This window comes from Trichechus manatus, unplaced genomic scaffold (genome assembly GCF_000243295.1).
Source record: "Trichechus manatus latirostris isolate Lorelei unplaced genomic scaffold, TriManLat1.0 scaffold00024, whole genome shotgun sequence".
NCBI classification, from domain to species: Eukaryota; Metazoa; Chordata; class Mammalia; order Sirenia; family Trichechidae; genus Trichechus; species Trichechus manatus.
Window position 1 is genome coordinate 11650746 of NW_004443960.1, and position 20791 is coordinate 11671536.

General features: G+C 44.5%; 1 protein-coding gene across 1 annotated transcript in view; it reads left to right on the plus strand.

Annotated features, from left to right (window-relative positions):
- SNX29 (sorting nexin 29) overlaps positions 1-20791 on the plus strand; it is a 589817-nt gene that overhangs the window by 396033 nt on the left and 172993 nt on the right. The window contains exon 17 of the mRNA XM_004373263.3: positions 20339-20394. Coding sequence (XP_004373320.2) covers positions 20339-20394 — 56 coding nt within the window. The remainder of the gene's footprint in view (positions 1-20338; positions 20395-20791) is intronic.

Consider the following 20791-nt stretch of genomic DNA (forward strand, 5'->3'; position numbering starts at 1 on the left):
CCTCACTGTGGATGCCCAGAAGATGCTTTACAAGTTCAATTGAAACTAAACACCCTCTGCCAGCTCCACAAACCAGCAAGGGACTGTGAATTTATTTGTCATGAGATGATCAACATTGCTGTTTTAATTTTTTATTTGCTGTCAGGTATAAAGAGCTGTTATATATCTTTTGCTCCTGACTTTCCTGATGTCTCAATTTAAATTGTTTCCAACTGGGGTATGAAATTATCCATCAGTCACAGATAGAACATGTGCTTTTGGCGGTGGCTGTCAGAACAAGCCAGAGCTTAGTTGGAGAAGCTGTTTGTGGAAGAGCAAGGACTGGCTGTAGAAGACTTGTCCCTTCTGCCCTGAGCCCCCTCTCTGAAATATTATCCACCCCCCGCAAGATGGTAGTCTGAATCTTGCCCATACCCTCAAGATCCAGTTCGGACGACACATCAGTCATTTATTCCCTGGATGCTTATCAGTGTCCTCCATGTGCTAGGCACTGAGCTGGGCCCCAGTGATGCAGAGAACAGGGCTTGGTCACTGCCCTCTGGACCCCATTGTCTGGTGGAGGAGATTCCCATGTGCGCTTGCTGCAATGACAGAATCCCGGCCCTCGCCAGACCGTAACCTACAGGTATCTGTTACTCAGAATCTCTTCATTCTGAGAGATTACATCCATGGAGGGTTGCCCAAAAAGATGCATCTGTCCAGTCCCCAGGATCAGCATTTCTGAAGTGGGAGGTGGGGAGCCCTGGTGATAGCAAGCTGGGCCTCAGAATCAGGGCTCTGGGTGATCACAGTACCTAGCTCTGGGCTCCTCATCTCCGGCAGTGGTAGACTCCCCTGGGGAACTTCTAGACATCTTGATGCCAGAGCTCCACCCTGGATCAACTGAAGGAGAACCCCTAGAGTGGGACCTGGGCATCTTTAGTTTGCAAAATGCTTCAAGTGATTATAACACAGCTGTAGCCGAGAACCATTGACGCCTAGAATTTAATAGTCTTGCTTTCATTAGATTCATTTGCCTTCTAGATACAGCAAGTGACATTGGTTTTCTATTTGCTAGAGTCATATGAGGCGATGGAAAGAAAATACCGTGGCTTGGTCAGGCGTACCTTAGTCCTCAAGGTGGCATCTTTACTTTATAACACTCTGAAGAGATCTCTTGCAGCAGATTTGCCCAATGCAGTCATCTCATATGCATATGGTATAAGGAAGACCAAAGAACAATTGATGCATTTGAATTGTGATGTTGGTGAAGAATATTGAATGTACCATGGACTGACAGAAGAATGAACAAATCTGTCTTGGAAGAAGTGCAGCCAGAAGGTTCCTTAGAAGCAAGGATGGTGAGACTTTGTCTCATTTACTTTGGACATGTTATCAGGAGGGACCAATCCCTGGAGAAGGAATCATGCTTGGTAAAGTAGAGGGTCAGCGGAAAAAGAGGAAGAGCCTCAACAAGATGGATTGACACAGTGGCTACAACAGTGGGCTCAAACATAACAACAATTGTGAGGATGACGCAGGACCGGGCAGTGTTTCACTCTGTTATACATAAGGTTACTATGAGTCGAAATTGACTTGACAGCACCTAACAACAGCAACACAGAGAGTGATATACCTTTTACTTTGTAAGTCAATACTGTAAGTAAAAAAGATGAGTTGATTTAAAGAGTAATATTAAGTAAACAATCGTGCAAGTGGGATGTGGATGTGGCAAAAATCATGATAGTGTCTCGTGACAGGCTAACATTGGGGTAACACCCTTCTAGATTTTATCACAGGATCAAAGTTTTAGGCCCCATTTTACTTTGCCCCCCATAGAATCACTGGGACTGGTTTGCCGTTATGACGATAATTTATTAAGCCACAGCACCAGAGATAGTTAAACAAAATTCACTACTGTGTTTATTTAGGGATCATATTAGTTCTCTACCTGTCTCTACCCATCTGTTAGTTTGTCATACTGTGGTGGCTTGCTCGTTGCTATGATTCTGGAGGCTATGCTACCAGTATTTCAAATACCAGCAGGGTCACCCGAGGTGGACAGGTTTCAGGAGAGCTTCCAACTAAGACAGACTAGGGAAAAAGGCCTGGCAATCTCCTTCTGAAAATTAGCCAATGAAAACCCTATGGATCTCAACAGAATATAATGCTGGAAAAAGCTCCCTAAATCGGAAGGAAGACACTCAAAATACACAGTGACAACAACAATGGATTCGAGCATACCAATAATCATGACAATGGTGGAGGACCAGGCAGTGTTTCGTTCTGTTGTATGTGGGGCTTCCATGAGTCAGAGCCAACTGAATGGCACCTAACAACAAGGAGAACATTAGTTACCTACTACTGCATAACAAATTGCCCCAAGCTTTGAGGCTTCAAACAACATTTACTACCTCAGTTTCTGTGGGTCAGGAATCCAGGTCCAGTTTAGCTAGATACTCTATCCAGGCTGCAGTCAAGGTGTCGGCTGGGGCTCCTGTCCTCTCTAGGCTCAACTGGGGCAGGGTCAGCCTCCCCGCTTACTCACATGTGGTTGACAGAATTCAGTTCCTCATTGGCTGTTGGACATGAAACAGCCTCAATTTCTCGCTGTCTGTTGGCTAGAGGCTGCCCTTGGTTTCTTGTCACATGAGCCTGTCCAGTATGACAGTTTACTTCATCAAAGTGAGCAAGCCAAGAAGGCAAGAGAGTCCAGGAAGACAGAAGTCACAGTTTTTTATAACCTCATCACAGAAGGGACATTCCATTACTTCTGCCTTAACATGTTCTTTAGAAGCAGGTCAAGGAGCCCTAGTGGCACAACAGTTAAGCACTCAGCTGCTAACTGAAAGGTTGGCAGTTTGAACCCACTCAGCGGCTTTGCGGGAGAAAGACCTGGTGATCTGCTCTCATAAAGACAGTTGTTGTTGTTAGGTGTTGTCAAGTCTGTTCTGACTCATAGCAACCCTGCGTACAACAGAATGAAACACTGCCCTGTCCTGAGCCACCCTCACAATCGTTGCCTTCCTACCTGAGTGGCTCATCTTCCAGCATCATATCAGACAATGTTCTGCTGCTATTCACAAAGTTTTCACGGGCGAAGTTTTTTGGAAGTGGATCACCAGGTCTTTCTTCCTACTCTGTCTTAGTCTGGAAGGTCCACTAAAACCTGTCCACCGTGCATGACCCTGCTGGTATTTAAAATACCAGTGGTATAGATTCCAGCATCACAGCCACACACAAGCCACCATAGTACCACACATGGACAGATGAGTAGTGGCCCGTAAAAATTGCAGCCTAGGAAACCCTATGGATCATGATCACCTTGGGGAGAGGAGCTGGAGTTTGTCTTATGTAATGAGGCCCCCAATAAAAAGCCCTGGACACTGAATCTCCATGAGCATCTTGGTCGGTGTCGTGGATTGAATTACTTCCCCCCAAAATATCTGTCAACTTGGCTAGGCCACAATTCCCTGTGTTGTGTGGCTTTTCACCATTTTGTCATCTGATGTGATTTTCCTGTGTGTTGTGAATCTGACCTCTATGATGTTAATGAGGCAGGATTAGAGGCAGTTATGTTAACAAGGCAGGACTCAATCTACAAGATTAGGTTATGTCTTAAATCAATCTCTTGAGATATAAAAGAGAGAAGTGAGCAAAGAGACACAGGGACCTCATACCACCAAGAAACAAGAGCCAGGAGAATAGCGTGTCATTTGGACCTGGGGTCCCTACACTGAGAAGTTCCTCAACCGTGGAAGATTAATGCCAGGATCTTTCCCCTAGAGCCGACAGAGAGAGAAAGCCTTCCTCTAGAGTTGGCACCCTGAATTCGGACTCCTGGCCTCCTAGACTGTGAGGAAATAAATTTCTCTTTGTTAAAGCCATCCACTTGTGGTTCTTCTGTTATAGCAGCACTAGATGACTAAGACAGTTGGTAAAGGAAAGGTGACACACCCACTTTGGGATATGGAAGCTTCAGATTGGGAACCCCCCAGACCTCGCCCTATGGGTCTCTTCTTTATGCTGATTCTGCTTTGGATCCTTTATGATAAAGCTATAATCGTAAGAATCGTTAAGTACAGTAAGTCCCAGTTTAAGAACATCCGACTTACAGATAACTCATACTTAAGAATGGATGCCGTAAAGCCTATTATATTAAAAATTTGAGTTAAATACAATGGTTCACAATAACGCATACACACACTACTTTGTGATGCTCAAGGCCATGGTTTGTTGGCTCGAGGAAGGAGAACGCTGTCCGCCATTTTAATTCACACTACGTTGCCATTAACACTTTGTTGAGTGTGTAACTTTGTATTTGTTCCAACTTACCTACAAATTTGACTTAAAGACAGGTTTAGGAATGGGTCTCATTTGTAACCTGGGGACTGCCTGTATTTAAAAAAAAAAAAAAAACAACCCTATGGGGCTGTTCTGCTCTGTCACATGGGGTCACTATGAGTCGAAAATGGACTAAAAACAACAGAAGCAAGTCACTAGGCCCAGCCCACATGCTAGGTAGTGGATTTCTCAGAATGTGAATACTAGGACAAGAATCATTGGGACCTATTTTAGAGGGCTGCATACACAGGAATATTGCTGAAGACACCCATTAAATCCCTTCACTGCCCCCTTAAGGAGCACCTATGGGAGCGATGTCTCTCAGATCCTAATACCAGGAGAAGCTATGCTGCTTCTAAGCAGTCACTAGTTCTTTTGTGGTCAAAGTGAATTTTGTGACTGGTTTTGTTTCACTCTTTACTGTGGCTGCCAGGCATCTGAGTCAAATTTACTGCTCCCTTTAATTGATTATATAGAAATGACTAATTTTATAGAAATTGATTATTTAGAAATTCTATGGAAGGGATTTCTGCATATGAATTTCTCTGGTCTAGTCTTCAGTAATACTTTTATTTTACTCTTTCCTCCGTCTCTGCATTTTTCTATTTTATTGCACTGTATATATTCTCCTAGAGTCCTTTGGTGGCACAGATGGTTAAGCGCTTGATTACTAGCCCAAAGGTTGGTGGTTCAAACCTACCCAGAGGAGCCTCAGAAGACAGGCCTGGAGATCTTCTGAAAGTTCATAGTCTTGAAAGCCTTATGGAGAAGTTTTGCTGTGCACACATGAAGTTGCCATGAGTTGGAATCCACTCATTGGCAACTAACAGCAAAGACAATATATTCTCACAAGGCTGTAATTTCACATGTCTTGGGGTTTTGGTTTGAGGAACTTAGTCTCTGTGAGTTTTACTATTTCTTGGGGTGGGTTTTGGTCTCTGATGTCCAGAGATGACCACAGGACACGTCTGTTGTCTTGGTTCCTGGTGTTTTCCAACCAGGAACATATGGTCAAGGCTGTCATTGAAAGCCTAAGTGAGTTGACTTAGTGGGGACGGAAATCACATCTTATCAGAAGCTAAGGAGCGGCAGCCAAGGCTTTTTGTGTTCTCTAGACCTACACAAGCCTCTCCACTTTAGTAACTACATAGCTTTGGGCAAGATGCTTTACCTCTCTGAGCCTCAGTTTTCACATCTGTAAAATGGGGGTAGTGAGTATATCGTTCAGAGTAGGCTGGGTCATGCTGTGGCAACAACTCCAAAATTTTATTAATAGAAATCAGTATAGATTTCTTTGTAACTCATGCTACATGTCCTTCATGGGTTGGCTGGGGCCCTGCTCCATGTTGTCATCTTCCTCACACCCAGACCCAGGCTGTGGTAGAGGGAGAAGAAAGCCCGGCCAAGCATGCACTCACTCTGAGAGCTTCCACCCAGAAATGTCACATGTCACATCTCTCTTATTTCAAGGCCCATGGACACATCTGACTGCAGATGGGTGGGGAAGTACAGTCTTACCATCTACCTGCACAGAGAGAGGAGAGTTCTTTGTGAGAGTGGCCCTGACGACTTCTACAGGTGGTTACTGTACCTGCCTTCCAGGGTGGTTATGAGCATCCCATCAGACGGTATATGCAAAGCTCTCAGTGCCTGGCACCTAGTAAGCACTCATTAAACAGTGCTGCTGGTGTTCGTGATGTTGCTGATTAGTGGATAAAGCTTATCTAGCAGGACTGTAGTTTGCAAACTTTTGTCTTACTGGTCTGTCCATACAGTCAGGTTGTGCCAAGTTTCTCGATTTGCTGTTTCCAGTACCGTGCTTTGAATGGGGGAACAAAGACAAGCAGACATGGTGTACATCCTTAAATAGCCCATAATCTCTCCTTCAAAGCAGGGATTGAGGGTTTACCTTTACATTTTCCTTTTCTGGGCTTGGCCTTGCTAGGAAAACTTACAGACCAAAATAAAATGTTGGAGGTGGAGGTGGAAAGGACCTTTGGGATCATGCTTTTTGTATCAGTTATGATGTTCTCAGTGAAAGAAGCAGAAAACCCAGTCTGAACTAGCCTCAGCAAAGCAAGAAATTTATTGCATTAGATAAGGGAAAAGTCCAGAGGTAGGTGAGCTTCAGTTCTGTATTGACCCTTTGTAATGTCATGGAACGTTGGTATATTTCCATATGGTTCTATTATTACTGCCCTCTTCAGCTTCACCCCCCAGACCTGCACCCTTCATGGAAACAACAGTAGTGGCAGTGGTCCCAACCTGCTCATTCTCATATTAATCCTCAACAGAAAGAGCAAGTCTGTGTCCAGCATTGCCAGCAAAAGCCCCCAAGTCCATTCTCAATGAATGAGCTTAGTTCATTGACCAATACTGAGCCAGTCACCGTGGCCAGAAGGACAAGATCTGCTCATTGGCTTAAGTTATTTGTGCTTACCCTTGGATGGAGGGATGGGGTTCATTTCTCACAAATCTCTTGATGAGATGATTTGCCAGGAGGAGAATGGATGCTGGCAGCAAGCTATCAAACTATCATGGTCCGCCTCTTTATCCTCCCTCCTCCTTGCCTTGGGGAAGAAGCTCAGAGCCAGGAAATGGTTTGCCGGATGCCACTCCGCCTGTTAGAGTCAGAGCAGGAACCAGGCTGTGGGTCTAGAACTGTGCCCGTTTCTATGGTGACTCAGTACCAGAAACATCTTCTCGAAGAGTCATCAGTTGCAAAGGTGGTTGGGGAAGCATCACGCTTTGGGAGATGTGATTGTAAAAGGAGTGTTCAGTTGCACTGTGCCTGCCATGTTCAATCAGTAATACTTCATCATTTATTGCTTACTGACAAAAGACAGATTGAAAATCAGGCAGCTTTATCCCTGGCAGGGCTGCTCCTCCTGCCTGATCTCTGAGAGATGGTTTGGGGTTCTAATAGAGGGTTGTGGTGATTGACTTCCTAACTCATCAATGTCAGTGAGAGGGGGCTGCCCAGTGATGATGAGGTCATTGTTAGTTGTTCGTTGGGAGGGTGGTGTTAACTTTTATGTAGGATTATTTTTGGAAGACAGTATTTGGAGTTATTGTTAGTCTCCAGTGTTGAACATCACAGAGCAGGTTGTCCAGGAGGCAAGTTCTGGCATGTGACCTACGACTCCCTAAGCTAATACAGCCTGGTCCATGCTTAGTCCTGAACTCATGGGACCAAGACCAAGATCATTCGTATTGGCCCTCAGACCAGCTAAGGACTCCTCGTGGGAGGTAATGTATAAATGCAACTCCAGGATGATCCACTTACTCAGAGCCCTGATGTTTCAGGCCCTCTTCTACCTCATCCTCACAACAACCTTGTGAGGGAGATAGAATTATTGTTTCCATTCTACAAAGGAGCAAATGGAGGGTAGGGGGGTCGAGTAACCTGCCAAGGTCACAGTGCTAGGAAGAGAAAACCCGGAATTGGAACCTAGGCAGCTGGTTCTCGAGTCCACGCTTTCCACCACTGCTCAGCGCTGAGTCCCCTGTCCTACCAGCCACCAGATTGCTGTCCTGTATAGCCCCTGTGGTGCTGCCGTTAATATTGGGGTTTGTGGTAAGATGTCAGGAGTCCCTGGGTGGCACAGATAGTTAAGTGTTCAGCTCCTGACTGAAAGACTGACCATTCAGATTCACCCAGAGGTACCTAGAAGAAAGGGTTGGACATCTAATTCTGAAAGATCACATCCACTGAAAGCCCAATGGAGTGCAGGTCTACTCTGAAACATATGGGATCACTATGAGTCAGAATCGGCTTAATGGTAACTGGTTTTTGGTAACATGTCACTAAAGAGAAGTAGTCTGCTAAAAAAAGAAGGGAGGAGGGAGGGAAGGAGGAAAGAAGAAAAGAAAGAAGACAAACAGGACAAATTGAAAGCCTGTGACAGGAAATCTGTGGATGGATTTTCAGCCTTGGTCGAATCATTCCCAAACACATGGCAAAAGCGAATACCAGCTTAGTGTTAATAAGAACACTAATAAGAAGAGAGGGCAGATTCAATAAAAGGAAGCAGCACCTAGGTTTCCACTACTGCTGTAGAGAAACCACGTGGTGGTTCCATTCCTGGTGCCTTTGCACCAATTGGGAGGGACCCTGGGCTGAGCAATCTTGTCTCTGTTCGCACAACTGAGGGGCTCTAGAAGATACAGTGGCCCAGGGAGAAAGCTGACAGCTGTCTCTAGTGTTAGTTCTTCCCAGTTGTGCCAACGATGTTCTGCTCAGAATAGCTGGTGAGCAGGCCTCGTGATTCCCTGGAGACAGAACAGGAGGAACTTGATTTCTTAAGGGTGGAAAATGGGTTCCCACCACGTATGAGCTGAGGGGAGATCATTAAAGGAGCACTTCAGGCTTGGAGCAGGCTGTGTTCCCCCTTCCTGTTGCCTTTTGAGTACAGGGAGATGAAAGAGAAGGTATGGGGATAGGAACGTAAGAAATACCACGTACTGAGTGCTGTGTTCATTTCGTACGGCTACCACAACAAATGACCACAAACTGGGGGGCTTAAAACAACAGAAATGTATTCTTTCACAGTTCTGGGGCCAGAAGTCCAAAATCAAGGAGTTGGCAGTGCCATGCTCTCTCTGCAGGCTCTAGGGAAGAATCTGTTCCCTGCCTTTCTCTTAGCTCTGGTGTTGCCGGCAGCCCTTAGGGCCCCTTGGCTTGTGGGTGCATCACTCCAGTCTCTGTCTCCATCAGCACATGGTGTTCTCCCTGTGTCTCTGTGTCTCTTCTCCTCCTAAAAGGACACCAGTCATGTTGGATTAAGGGCTCATTCTGTGCTAGTGTAACCTCATCTTACACTAACTAGTTACATCTGTAACAACTCTATTCCAAATTAGGTCACACTGTGAGCCTCTGGAAAGGACATGAATTTTGAGGGTGTACTATTCAACCCAGGACGGGTGCTTTTTATCATAGAGCAGGCAGTGTGCTGGGCATTGGACAAATATTATCACATTTAACATTGTAGTGGCCATAGTGGATGATTGCTGGCCTCATCTTCCCCCCCCCCCAGACTGTAAAATGGCTCTTTATTTATTTTACAGTTATTTTTTATTGAGGTAAAAGTTACAGATCTTAAGTGTGCAGTTTGATGAGTTTTGACAAATGGATACACCTGTATAACTCACATCTCTTAGAAAGCTGAACAAATCTTATAGCATTTTGTTTTTTAATTTACAGAAATTTAATATACACAGTTACAGGGGAATGTGGCTCAGCGATAACTGGGGACAGCAGCAGGCTCACAAACTCAGCCACCAGGGAGTGAACATACCACAAGTACCTTTCTCCATAAGCATACCCTTCCCAACCCAACAATCCCAAACTGAACCTACAATAGATTGGAGCGGGGCTGGGCACTTTTTTTTTTTTTTTTTTAAATTGTGCTTTAGGTGAAAGTTTACAGTTCAAGTTAATTTCTCATATAAAAATTTATACACATATTGTTATGTGACCCTAGTTGCAATCCCTGTAATGTGACAGCACACTCCCCCTTTCCACCCGGGGTTTCCCGTGCCCATTCAACCAGCTTCTATCCCTTTCTGCCTTCTCATCCTGCCTCTGGACAGGAGCTGCCCATTTAGTCTCGTGTATCTACTCAAACTAAGAAACATACTCTTCACGAGTATTATTTTATATTTTATAGTCCAGTCTAATCTTTGTCTGAAGAGTTAGCTTCAGGAATGGTGTTAGTTCTGGGTTAACAGAGAGTCCAGGGGCCATGCTTTCTGGGGTTCCTCCAGTCTCAGACCATTAAGTCTGGTCTTTTTACTAGAATTTGAGGTCTGTACCCCATTTTTCTCCTGCACCAACAGGGACTCTCTGTTGTGTTCCCTGTCAGGGCAGTCATTGGTGGTAGCCGGGCACCATCTAGTTCTTCTGGTCTCAGGCTGTTGCAGTCTCCGATTTATGTGGCCCTTTCTGTTTCTTGGGCTAATGCTTTCCTTGTGACTTTGGTGTTCTTCATTCTCCTTTACTCCAGTTGGGTTGGGACCAATTGATGCATCTTAGATGGCCTCTCGCTAGCTTTTAAGACCCCAGATGCCACTCACCAAACTTGGATGCAGAACGTTTTCCTAATAAACTTTGTTATGTCAGTTGACCTAGATATCCCCTGAAACCATGGTCCCCAGACCTCCGCCCCTGCTACTCTGTCCCTCGAAGTGTTTGGTTGTATTCAGGATACTTCTTAGCTTTGGTTTAGACCAATTGTGCTGACTTCCCCTGTAGTGTGTGCTGCTCTTCCCTTCACCTAAGATAATTCTTGTCTACTGTCTAGTTAGTGAATACCCCTTTCACCTTCTCCCCACCCTCATAACCATCAAAGAATGTTTTCTTCTGTGTTTAAACCTTTTCTTGAGTTCTTACAATAGCGGGCTGATACAATATTTGTGCTTTTGCGACTGACTAATTTCACTCAGCATAATACCTTCCAGATTCATCTATGTTGTGAGATGTTTCGTGGATTCTTCATTGTTCTTTATTGTTGCATATTATTCCATAGTTGTGGAACTACTGCATGGTTGTATGAATATACCATACTTTGTTTATCCGTTTGTCCATTGATGGGCACCTAGGTTGTTTCCATCTTTTAGCTATTGTGAACAGTGCTGCAGTGAATATGGGTGTGCATATATCTATTCGTGTGACAGCTCTTATTTCTCTAGGGTATATTCTAAGGAGTAGGATGGCTGGATTGTATGGTACTTCTATTTCTAGCTTTTTAAGGAAGCACCAAATTGATTTCCAAGGTGGTTGTACCATTTTATATTCCCACCAGCAGTGTGTAAGTCTTCCAGTCTCTCCACAACCTCTCCAACATTTGTTATTTTGTGTTTTTTGGGTTAATGCTGGCCTTGTTGGGGTGAGATGGTCTCTCACTGTAGTTTTGATTTGCATTTCTGTAATGGCTAATGATCAGGAGCATTTCCTCATGTGTCTGTTAGCTGCCCGAATGTCTGAAGTGCCTCATATCCTTCACCCATTTTTTAGTTGGGTTATTAGTCTTTTTGTTGTTGAGGTTTTGCAGTATCTTGTAGATTTTAGAGATTAGACCCCCATCAGATGTGTCATAGCCAAAAAGTTTTTCTCAGCCTGTAGGTTGTCTTTTTACTCTTTCGGTGAAGTCTTTTGATGAGCATTAAGTGTTTGATTTTTAGGAGCTCACAGTTATCTAGTTTCTCTTTTGGTATTTGTGCATTGTTACTTATGGTTTGTATTCTGTTTATGCCACGTATTAGGGCTCCTAGTGTTGTCCCTATATTTTCTTCCATGATCTTTATCATTTTAAATTTTATATTTAGGTCTTTGATCCATTTTGAGTTAGTTTTTGTACTTGGTGTGAGGTATGGGTCTTGTTTCATTTTTTTGCAGATGGATATCCAGTTACACCACCACCATTTGTTAAAGAGACTGTCTTTTCCCGATTTAATGGATTTTGGGCCTTTGTCAAATATCAGCTTGGCCTTATCTCAGAGGCTCAGATGGGTTATATAATTTGCTCAAGGTTTTGTGATTAATAAGTCCACAAGGCTCAGGTCTGCCTGACCTTAAGACAGCAGACCCCATGTCTTTCCCCATGAACCTCAGCAGTCAAAACTCCTCAGTAAAAAGCTTCGTGAGAAACACAATCCCACCCCCACCCCCCCAGCCAGCCCCTCTGAAGCTTCCCCCAGGAAGTGGCTCTGTTATTTGTAAGTGGTGAAAATTAAATCCACAGGAAGAATTCTGGGACGAAACATTCCAGAGTCATTTGCTCTTATCTTCAAGTTAACAGTGAACGGGCAGCACCTCCTGGCAGCACCTCCTCATCTGCAGATGCAGTCATTGTGCTTGTAACGTTAAGAATGCAGTCCACACACGTGGTCAGCAGCGAATGGCCCAGACGTGCACATATCTGATTGCCCCACCTGTCATTTTTCACAACAGGAAACTGCCTTTTGGAGACACCAGGCGTCCTTGTGGAGGGGAAAAGGGCCGTCAGAGGAAGTGGGCCTGAATTTCTGTTTTGCATCCATGTGGCTTTGAGTTCTTGCTTTGTCCTTGCACACATCACTCAGCCTGTCTGAGCCTCCTGCAGTATCTAGGAAGCATCGTACCTGTATTGTAAGGTTGCTGCAAGGATTCCTCAAGCGAATGTGTGTAAATACCATTTTTCATCATTCCCTCGCCATCAAGAGCTGGGGGCCACATTTTATTCTCAAGCCACTGAGAGTCATTTCATGACGCTATGGAGCTCAGAGACTGTTCCTCGCCATCAAGAAGAATAAGGTGTTTCCCTGGAGTTGCAAATAATTTTTCTACATCTGTTCAGCTATCATTTAGAGCTGAAGTTGGCAAACTTTTTTCTCTAAATGGCCAAATAGTAAATATTTTAGGCTTCACAGGCCATACGGTCTCAGTCACAACAACTCAGCTCTGCTATTGTAGTGTGAAAACCATCATAGACAATGCACGAATGTCATATGAGTATGACTGTGTTCCAGTAAAACTTTATTTACAAAGACAGGCTGGATTTGACCTGTGGACCATAGTTGCCAGCCCCTGATTTAGAGTATGGGGAGGTGTACTGAGTTTAGGCCCTGGAAATGCATAAATGAATGAACCACAAGCTCTGCTCTGGAGCATGTCCCCCAGTGACACACCAGTCGTTGTGTGCTGGTAAGGAGTGCTTTGTTGGGAAGAAGACAGCATTTGGGGTGACAGGCAAGTCAGACATCTCCTGTTCTACTTACAGACTGAGGGCACCCAAATCTGCTCCGGTCTGCTATATGACCTCCTCAGACCTGCTGCCTAAGCATCTTTGATGTCTTTTAATGCTATTAAATGCCGCTCAGGTGGCCCCTTGCTAATTTCGAAGTGACCGTCTCAGTTGTGTTTGCACTGTATTTCACAAAATGCTGCATCCACCCACAGTTGTAAGTTATACCAAGATACTAGTGGGAACAGCTTTGACTTCTAGAGTTTGCATGACTGTGCCTCTGCTTGGCATCATCTAATTGTTCTGTGCCTCCGTTTCCCTGCCTGTTACGTGGGTGTTAAGGCTGAAAGAAGAATGAATGGGGCAGTTTGTTCACATTTTCTAAACTTTTCTTTTCAAACAAATCATGATCGTGTAACCCTTTCTTTATGAACGAGTTCTTTAAACTCTTCTTTGGAAACGCAATACAGGAGATCACATGATTAACTGGAGTTCAATGTTTTTTTCTTTACAGTTTTTGTTTTTCCTTTTGAGGTAAAATTTACGTACAGTGAATTGCACAAATCTTAATTGAGTTTTTTTCGTAATTTTTATTTATTGTTGGGAATATACCCAGCAAAACATAAATCATTTCAACAGGTTCTACATGTACAATTTAGTGACACTGATTACACTCTTCGTGTCCTGTGACCAGTCTCACCCTCCTTAATTGAGTTTTGACAAATGCATACACCTGTGTAACCCAGAATGCCTGTCAAGATACAGAACATTACCACTACCCCATGCCCCTTTCCAGTCGATCCCCATACTACCCTTCCTAGTATTTCTGTGATAGATGTACTACTTTTTTTTAAGTATCAGGGTTGATACATTTTTTGAAAAGGTAACAACTCACGTACATGGTAAGAATTTATAAGGTATAAAGTTTTACAGGGAAAAATAAATCTTCCTCTTGCTTCTGACCCCATTTTTCAGTGCCCTTCCCCAAAGGCATCCCCAGTTGACAGTTTCTTGCGCGTCTTTCTAGAACTTTTTAATGCATATCCAAACACATAGGCATATGTTTCTCCCAACTTCTTCATGAAAATAGTAGCTTACCTGACATTGTGTGTGTGTTGTTGCTTTTTTCATTTGACCTTATGACTTAGAGATTATCCCCCATTAGCACAGGAGGTCTATCTGTGTTATTCTTCTAATAGCTATACATTCGGTTCTGACTGTACCTGTTTTCTTTACCTGTATCCAGTGGTGTTACAGTGCATGTCCTTGTACACGTCTTTGTGTAAACGTTGTTAATGTATCTTTGTTACCTGGAAAGAATCTATAGATGTCCATTCTTAGTAAATTATATAGTTTTCTTATGCCCCTTTCCTCCCATTCCCTCTTTCTTCCTACCATCTATTCATCCGTCTGTCTGTCTACCAGGAACATTCATTGAACATCAACTGTATGCTTGATACTGTCTTGAGCTCTGAGAATACTTGTCCTCCAGACCCTCCTACTCTATTGAGAACAACAGACACATCAAAAACCAAATTTAATTCAAAGAAGTGTAACGGTGTAAGTTTGTACAGAATTCCAGGGCAAAGTCAATCAATTGTTGTTTAAAAACAATCTTTATTAAAGCTCTTATCGGCCGCATTTTATTGCTTTTGGGGAGTTTTTGACCCCAGCTTATTTTCAAACTGCACTTGGATCTGTTGCCTCTCATTGTATATTTGCGAAACAAACAAACAAATTAGCAAACCAACCAACCAACACAGAACCCTGAAGGTGGTCCAGATGCAGCGGCTGCCTCCTGGAGGTGCAGGTGGCTCAGGCATTCTGGGTAATCAGATGAGCAGGCCTGGACGCACCTGCTTGGCTTGGTCAGCCAAGCCAGAATATAGAGCATGCCATTTCACATGTTTGGTCCTTATTAAAAAATGATTCGAGAAAGCAGAGGGATGGAAAGTCGTTGTCATTTTTGGCAGTGAAAAGTGAGAGCTAATTGCTTAAGGGGACGAGGGAGAAAGTGACGCTGGGAAACAAATCGTGGGTGTTATTGCATGATTATGCAAAAAATTTGCTGCCTCTACAATGTCTTTGCCTTTGCTTTTCTTCTGAGCAGTGGCTCTGAGAGCCCTGGGATTGAAGAGAGAGAAAAAGATCTTCTTCCTCTGGTTCTTCCTGTCTCCAAACTAACTTATCCTCATCACCCATAAAGAGTTTGAATTTGTTACAAAGTAGTTTTAAAAATTAATTGACACTTTAGTGTGGATATATAGCTTATATTATCTCTCATTCATTTAATAAGTCACCAACTATTTATTCGGTGCCACGACGTGCTGGGCACCAGGCCAGGCTGCTTTGTCATGGTGAACAAGTCGACGTGGACCCTGCTGTCTTCCAGCTCACAGGGAGCGGGCCACTGCACAGGTGAACTGGTCTGGAGTCATTGCCAGCCGAATGACAGAGAGTGGCAGTGGAGAATCTGTTTAGTTCCAGTGGTCAGGGAAGGCGCCTCATAGGAATTCATATTTTACTGAGTCTTGAAGGATGAGAAAAGAGGCAGCCATACAAAGAGCCTGGGGAAGAGGGGAGGGGAACAATCACTTGTGATAATAACCTGTTTCACAAGGTTATTTGAGGATTAAGTGTGAGAATATAGGTGAAGTGCCTGGCGCATAGTAGGTGTTCAATGTGTGTTGGTCCCCCCACCCCCGCCAATCTTTATTGAGCCTTTCTAATAGGGCAATGAGAGACATGGGTGTCATGACGTAGGAAAGGAAGAAACCAAGGTTTGCTGAAGCCAAGTGACTTCCCTAAGTATTGGTATTATTGTCATCAGTTGCCGATTCCAACTCACGGTGACCCTGTGTATGCAGAGTAGAACTGCTCCATTGAGTTTTCAAGGATGTAACCTTTCGGAAGCATATTGCCAGTTCTATCTTCTGAGGCACCTCTGGGTGATTTGAACTGCCAGCTATTCAGCTAGTACTTGAGTGCTTAACTATTTGTGCCACCCAGGTGGAAGCCTAGAATTAGAGCTCAAGGTGCCTGAGTTTCCATTTGTCCCTGAGACCTCCTGTACTCAGCTCAGAGTCTGGAGGCTGACTGTGTACCTAGAGATGAACTGGGACCTGGGCCAGGTCTGTGTCTTGGCTGCCAGCTCTGCTGCCTCCCAAAGGTCGCTGCCGGGTGGCAAAGAAAACAGACAGTAGGATTTTAGACCCAATCATACATCTGCTCTAGAGCCGTTGAGTCCTTTCAGACTTTCTTTACCCCAGCAAAGGTCCCTACACAGCTGAGGCCCTTCATTGTGAATTTGGATTACTTCCTATCCTGGGCTTCCTAGGAGGCAGAGGCAGAATGCAAAGCATGAGGGCTGTGTGATGGGAGGCAGTAGAGCTTAGTGGTTAAAAGAGTAGGGTTTGGAGCCAGACTCTCTGGATTGAAATCCCACCTCTGTCACTAACTAGCTGGGTGACCTTGGGCAAGTTATTTTTGTGGGTTCTCTACAGCTGTATAACAAACCACCCCAAAACTTAATGACCTAAAAAAAACAACCCTTTTCTTATCTGTCATGATTCTCTGGTTTGACTAGGCTCAGCTGGGTGGTTCTGCTGGCACTACAGTCATCTGAGGGCTTGGCTGAGCTGACATCCAAGATAGCTCGCTCATTTGGCTGGCAGTTGGTACCAGGTGTTCTTAGGATCTCAGATGGGGTATTGACCAGAGCACCTCATGTGGCTTCTCCACCTGGAGAAAGTTGAATACCTGAAGTCACCATATGCTGAGGAACCAGAGAAGGGAGACTTGGGTTGTGCTCTTGGCATCTCCACTTCCTCTCTGTTCATACTTGCCCTCCGGTCCTTACCTGTGACATGGGGATGACACCTTTACCTGCAGGGCTGTTGGGAGGGCGATGCAGGAAGTTGGTACATGAAAGCACTTTGTAAGGTGAACTGGCTTTGATGATGCCTGGTGGTGGTGTCCTTGTATTTACGCATTCCTCAGGACTGGGAGTGAGGGCAGCACCAAGAAGGGAACACTTCCCTGTCCATCTTTGCTGCTTCCTGCCAGGATCCTGATTCTGCCCATTGGGGGAAATAAACACTTTTCTCCCATGGCTTTGGCAAGTCAGCTGATTTTCTTTCTTTTAAAAATTTAAACAAGCATCTTTTGAGCACATAGTAGACATTTGTCATTTTCTGTGGCCATCTGCTATCTAAACCGTCTTCCCAGGTTTGAGGAACTCCCAACCTTCTGTGTCAGGTGGCAGGATGAGCCAGTGTCAGAGTGTGCACAGGCACGGGACTCAGAGCCCAGTAACCGGGAGATGCTGTCGACTGGCCTGTCCCTGTTCTCCAGCCTCCAAGCAACGTGGGAAATCCTGAGTCAGAAGAGACTGTAGAAACCTCTTTGCTGATGAAGCCATCCCTGTGGGTCTCACCTGTCACTCTACATCCTTGGGCGTGGCTCAGGTGTTTGCTCCAAGAGGATCCAGGAATACCTGGCTGCTCCATTTCTCCAGGAATGGGCTCTGCCTTTCCCTGCACCCAACTACTGCCACCTGATTCCCACATGCCAGATGGCAGGCTGCCTTCTCTCCAGGACCTGGTAGAAGCAAATAAAGACGACTACACCGCTGATCGTTTCTTTGTGCCCCACACTGAGGGTGAACCAGTGAGAAGCTTGCATCCCAGAGATGCGTCCTCCCAAGAGTCCCAGGGGCTTCCGGAGGCCATGGGGGATTGCTGTGGCCAGTATCAGCAGAAAGCTGACTCTTCTTACAAAACAATCTCTGCTCCACATGTCTTTTGTTTCCAGAACATGAAGTCAAGCCAGCTTTCTGGAGGCTTACTGTAAACCCTAGGTGATAATCTAGCATTAGTCTGGGCAGATACCATGAAAAGGTAAATCTTTGAGATGTTTAGTAAGTTTGTCCATCAATTATCATTATGCAATTACTGTGGAGCCGGGCCTTATTGGCAAAGTTTATTCTGCAGGTGCCCTTTTTCCAGCCAGCCGCCCTGGAATTCATAGATGCATAAATATCTCCTGCCTTGGTGATTCCAGTAATGCCATATAATTAGAAGGAAAGCCTCTAAGTCAGAGGGATTTAATGACTCCCGGGTACTTAACATCCACTGTCCAGAATGCCCCCGGAAAACAGCATGCCTGAGGGGAAGCATCTATCAAGAAAATGCCTTGTTCTGAGAATCGATCATATTCCCTTTGTTCCTTATAAAGTGATGTCTGTCCTTAAAAACACCATCATGTCTTTTACTTCAGCCCTCAGGTCTCCCATTCCTTCTGCTTTGCAGAGCAGATGCAGTCAGAGCCTTCCTAATTGTGAAGGAGGTGCCCTTGGTGCAAGCCCTGTTCTCTTTCTGTCTGAAATGAGGTGGCATTTAAAGAAAGTAGGACTTGGCATAATGATGGAGCTGGTATGTAATAGTCTGCGAGGTTCTCCTCGGACTCATTTACTTGATCTTCACACATCGCCCAGAAAAACCTTCTCTCAGCATCAGGTGCAGAGGGGGAAGCTCAGAGACAAGGAGTAGCCACGAGCCGTCATTAGCCCCTGCCAGCGATGGCACTGGAGTCCTGGCCATACACTCGGTTCCTCATGGAAGGGCTGAGTGGTGAGACTGGAAGGTACTGGACCTTCAGAGCCCTTCCTTTGCCCTTCCTTTGCCCTTTTCCATCTCTGATACACAAAAGAGTGGGAAGACAAGTCCTCTTCCATTTGGCTTTCTGCATTCTAGCATGAGGTTGGGGCAGGAAAGACTATTGTATTTTCTTTACATAATAATAAGATACACAGTTAAATTAATATGTAATGTGTGTCTGTTTAAAGTTACACAATTAATACATCGTAGCCCTGGTAGCACAGTGGTTGAGCTCAGCTGCTAACCAAAAGGTCGGTAGTTCGTATCCACCAGCTGCTCCTTGGAAACCCTATGGGGCAGTTCTGCTTTGTCCTATAGGGTCGCTATGAGTTGTAATCGACTCAGTGGCAATGGGTTGTGTTTGGTTTTGGTTTTTATTGTAGAATATACAGTAAAGTACAAAACACATAAGTTCACAGTATTTCTCTGTCAGGGATATCCCACTGTCATCTTTCTGATGTATTGCATTCTAACCTTATTGATACACAGGCATTCTAAGTTATATTTAGGACTAATATTGGGCATTTGCAGTTTGTATCCTGCTTTTAAAAAAAAAAAAACACCATGAGTGGTTCCCTCCCCACCCCCGACCCCTGCTTTTTTCTGTGCCATGAACAATGTATCAAAAGCACTCTTGGAGGGGATAATACATTATTTATTTAAAATTTTCACTGATAATTTGTTGATTTACTTATTTGTGAACATCTGTGAAACAATTATCTTCCTTTCCCTACTGCCCCACACCCTTCTGTGTTCCACTTGGGTCCTCTTAGTCTTGATCCAAATTCATAAAATTCTAGCCAATTCGGATTGGATTAGATCAAAAAAGGAAGCTCATTCCCCAGGTGTGACAAGAATATCGCCACTTACTGAGCACCTACTGGGTGCTGGGCAATGTGCTAATTGCTGTACATAGTAATCGCAGGTCGTTGTGACAGCCATGAGAATTCCTTCCCCATCTGAGGGAGCCAAGGGTGGGAGGACATGCCAGAGGTCACTCGAACAGTTGGATGTCCGCTGGCCCTCACACTCACCTCCAAGGAGTGTGCTCAGGACACTGAGCAGTGTGGGTGGGGAACCATCATGGGTGCCAGGAAGTTTAGTTTCTCTCACCCAGTCATGCTCTTAGCTGACCTTTCTGAATCAGAAAGGGGAGCCATGTTTTGCTGACTTAATTGCTCATACAGTGTCAGGGAAAAGGATGATGCTCTTGGGGGGTAAACATTGACCTTTGTGCTTGTGTACTGGATATATCTGTGTGTGTGTGTGTGTGATGTTCATCATGGAGACAATGAATGTTTTCCACCACACGTCTGACACCTTACATCTTAGATCCTAATTAGGCTTTTGTTGCTCCGAGATTGCAGGCTTTTGCATGCCTGCGATTACTGTAATAGGATTAGCAGTCCTTTCCTGTAAAAAATAATTGAGATCTCTCATGGTGGTGTATTTTTATTACTGCAACACTGTTTCCAGCCATCCCTGCAGAAAATCTCTCATTGTTTTCTAGCACCTGCTTTTCCACCACATTCTTAACAGGAAATGTGCAGTGATCATTGAGAGAATTCTTTATCATTATTTAAACCATAGTAACCGTTCTGTGTTTTCTCTCCCTCCCTTCCCCTTCGATGGCAGGTGCCCGGAGATTTGAGTCAAACATCCGAAGACCAGAGTTTGTCGGATTTTGAAATGTAAGTCCGGGGTGCCTGCTCATGAGGGTCTCTTCATAAATAGAACTCTTTTCTTTGACTTGTGTCTTAGAAGATTACAGAAGAAAGCAGAAATCGTTGTTTAAATCTGCTCAAGGCTGATTTGGTTAGTGTAGAGGTGGGACATTGTTTGCCGGAGTCTGGCCTTCAGGCATGTTTTATTTCCCCCTTGGGTATTTAAAATTTTTACTGGCATATGTTGGGGGATTTCACATCCAAATTTAATCTACATCCCTGCATGGCCACCGATCGGCCGAACTGAGTAGCAGCTGCCCCCTTCTCATAAGGCATGTGCTTTTCAGTTTACCACAGTCCTCACTTCTCTCTATTGCCTTTCTTTTGCCCACTAGGCTCATTTCATGATCTGTGTGGCTTCCAC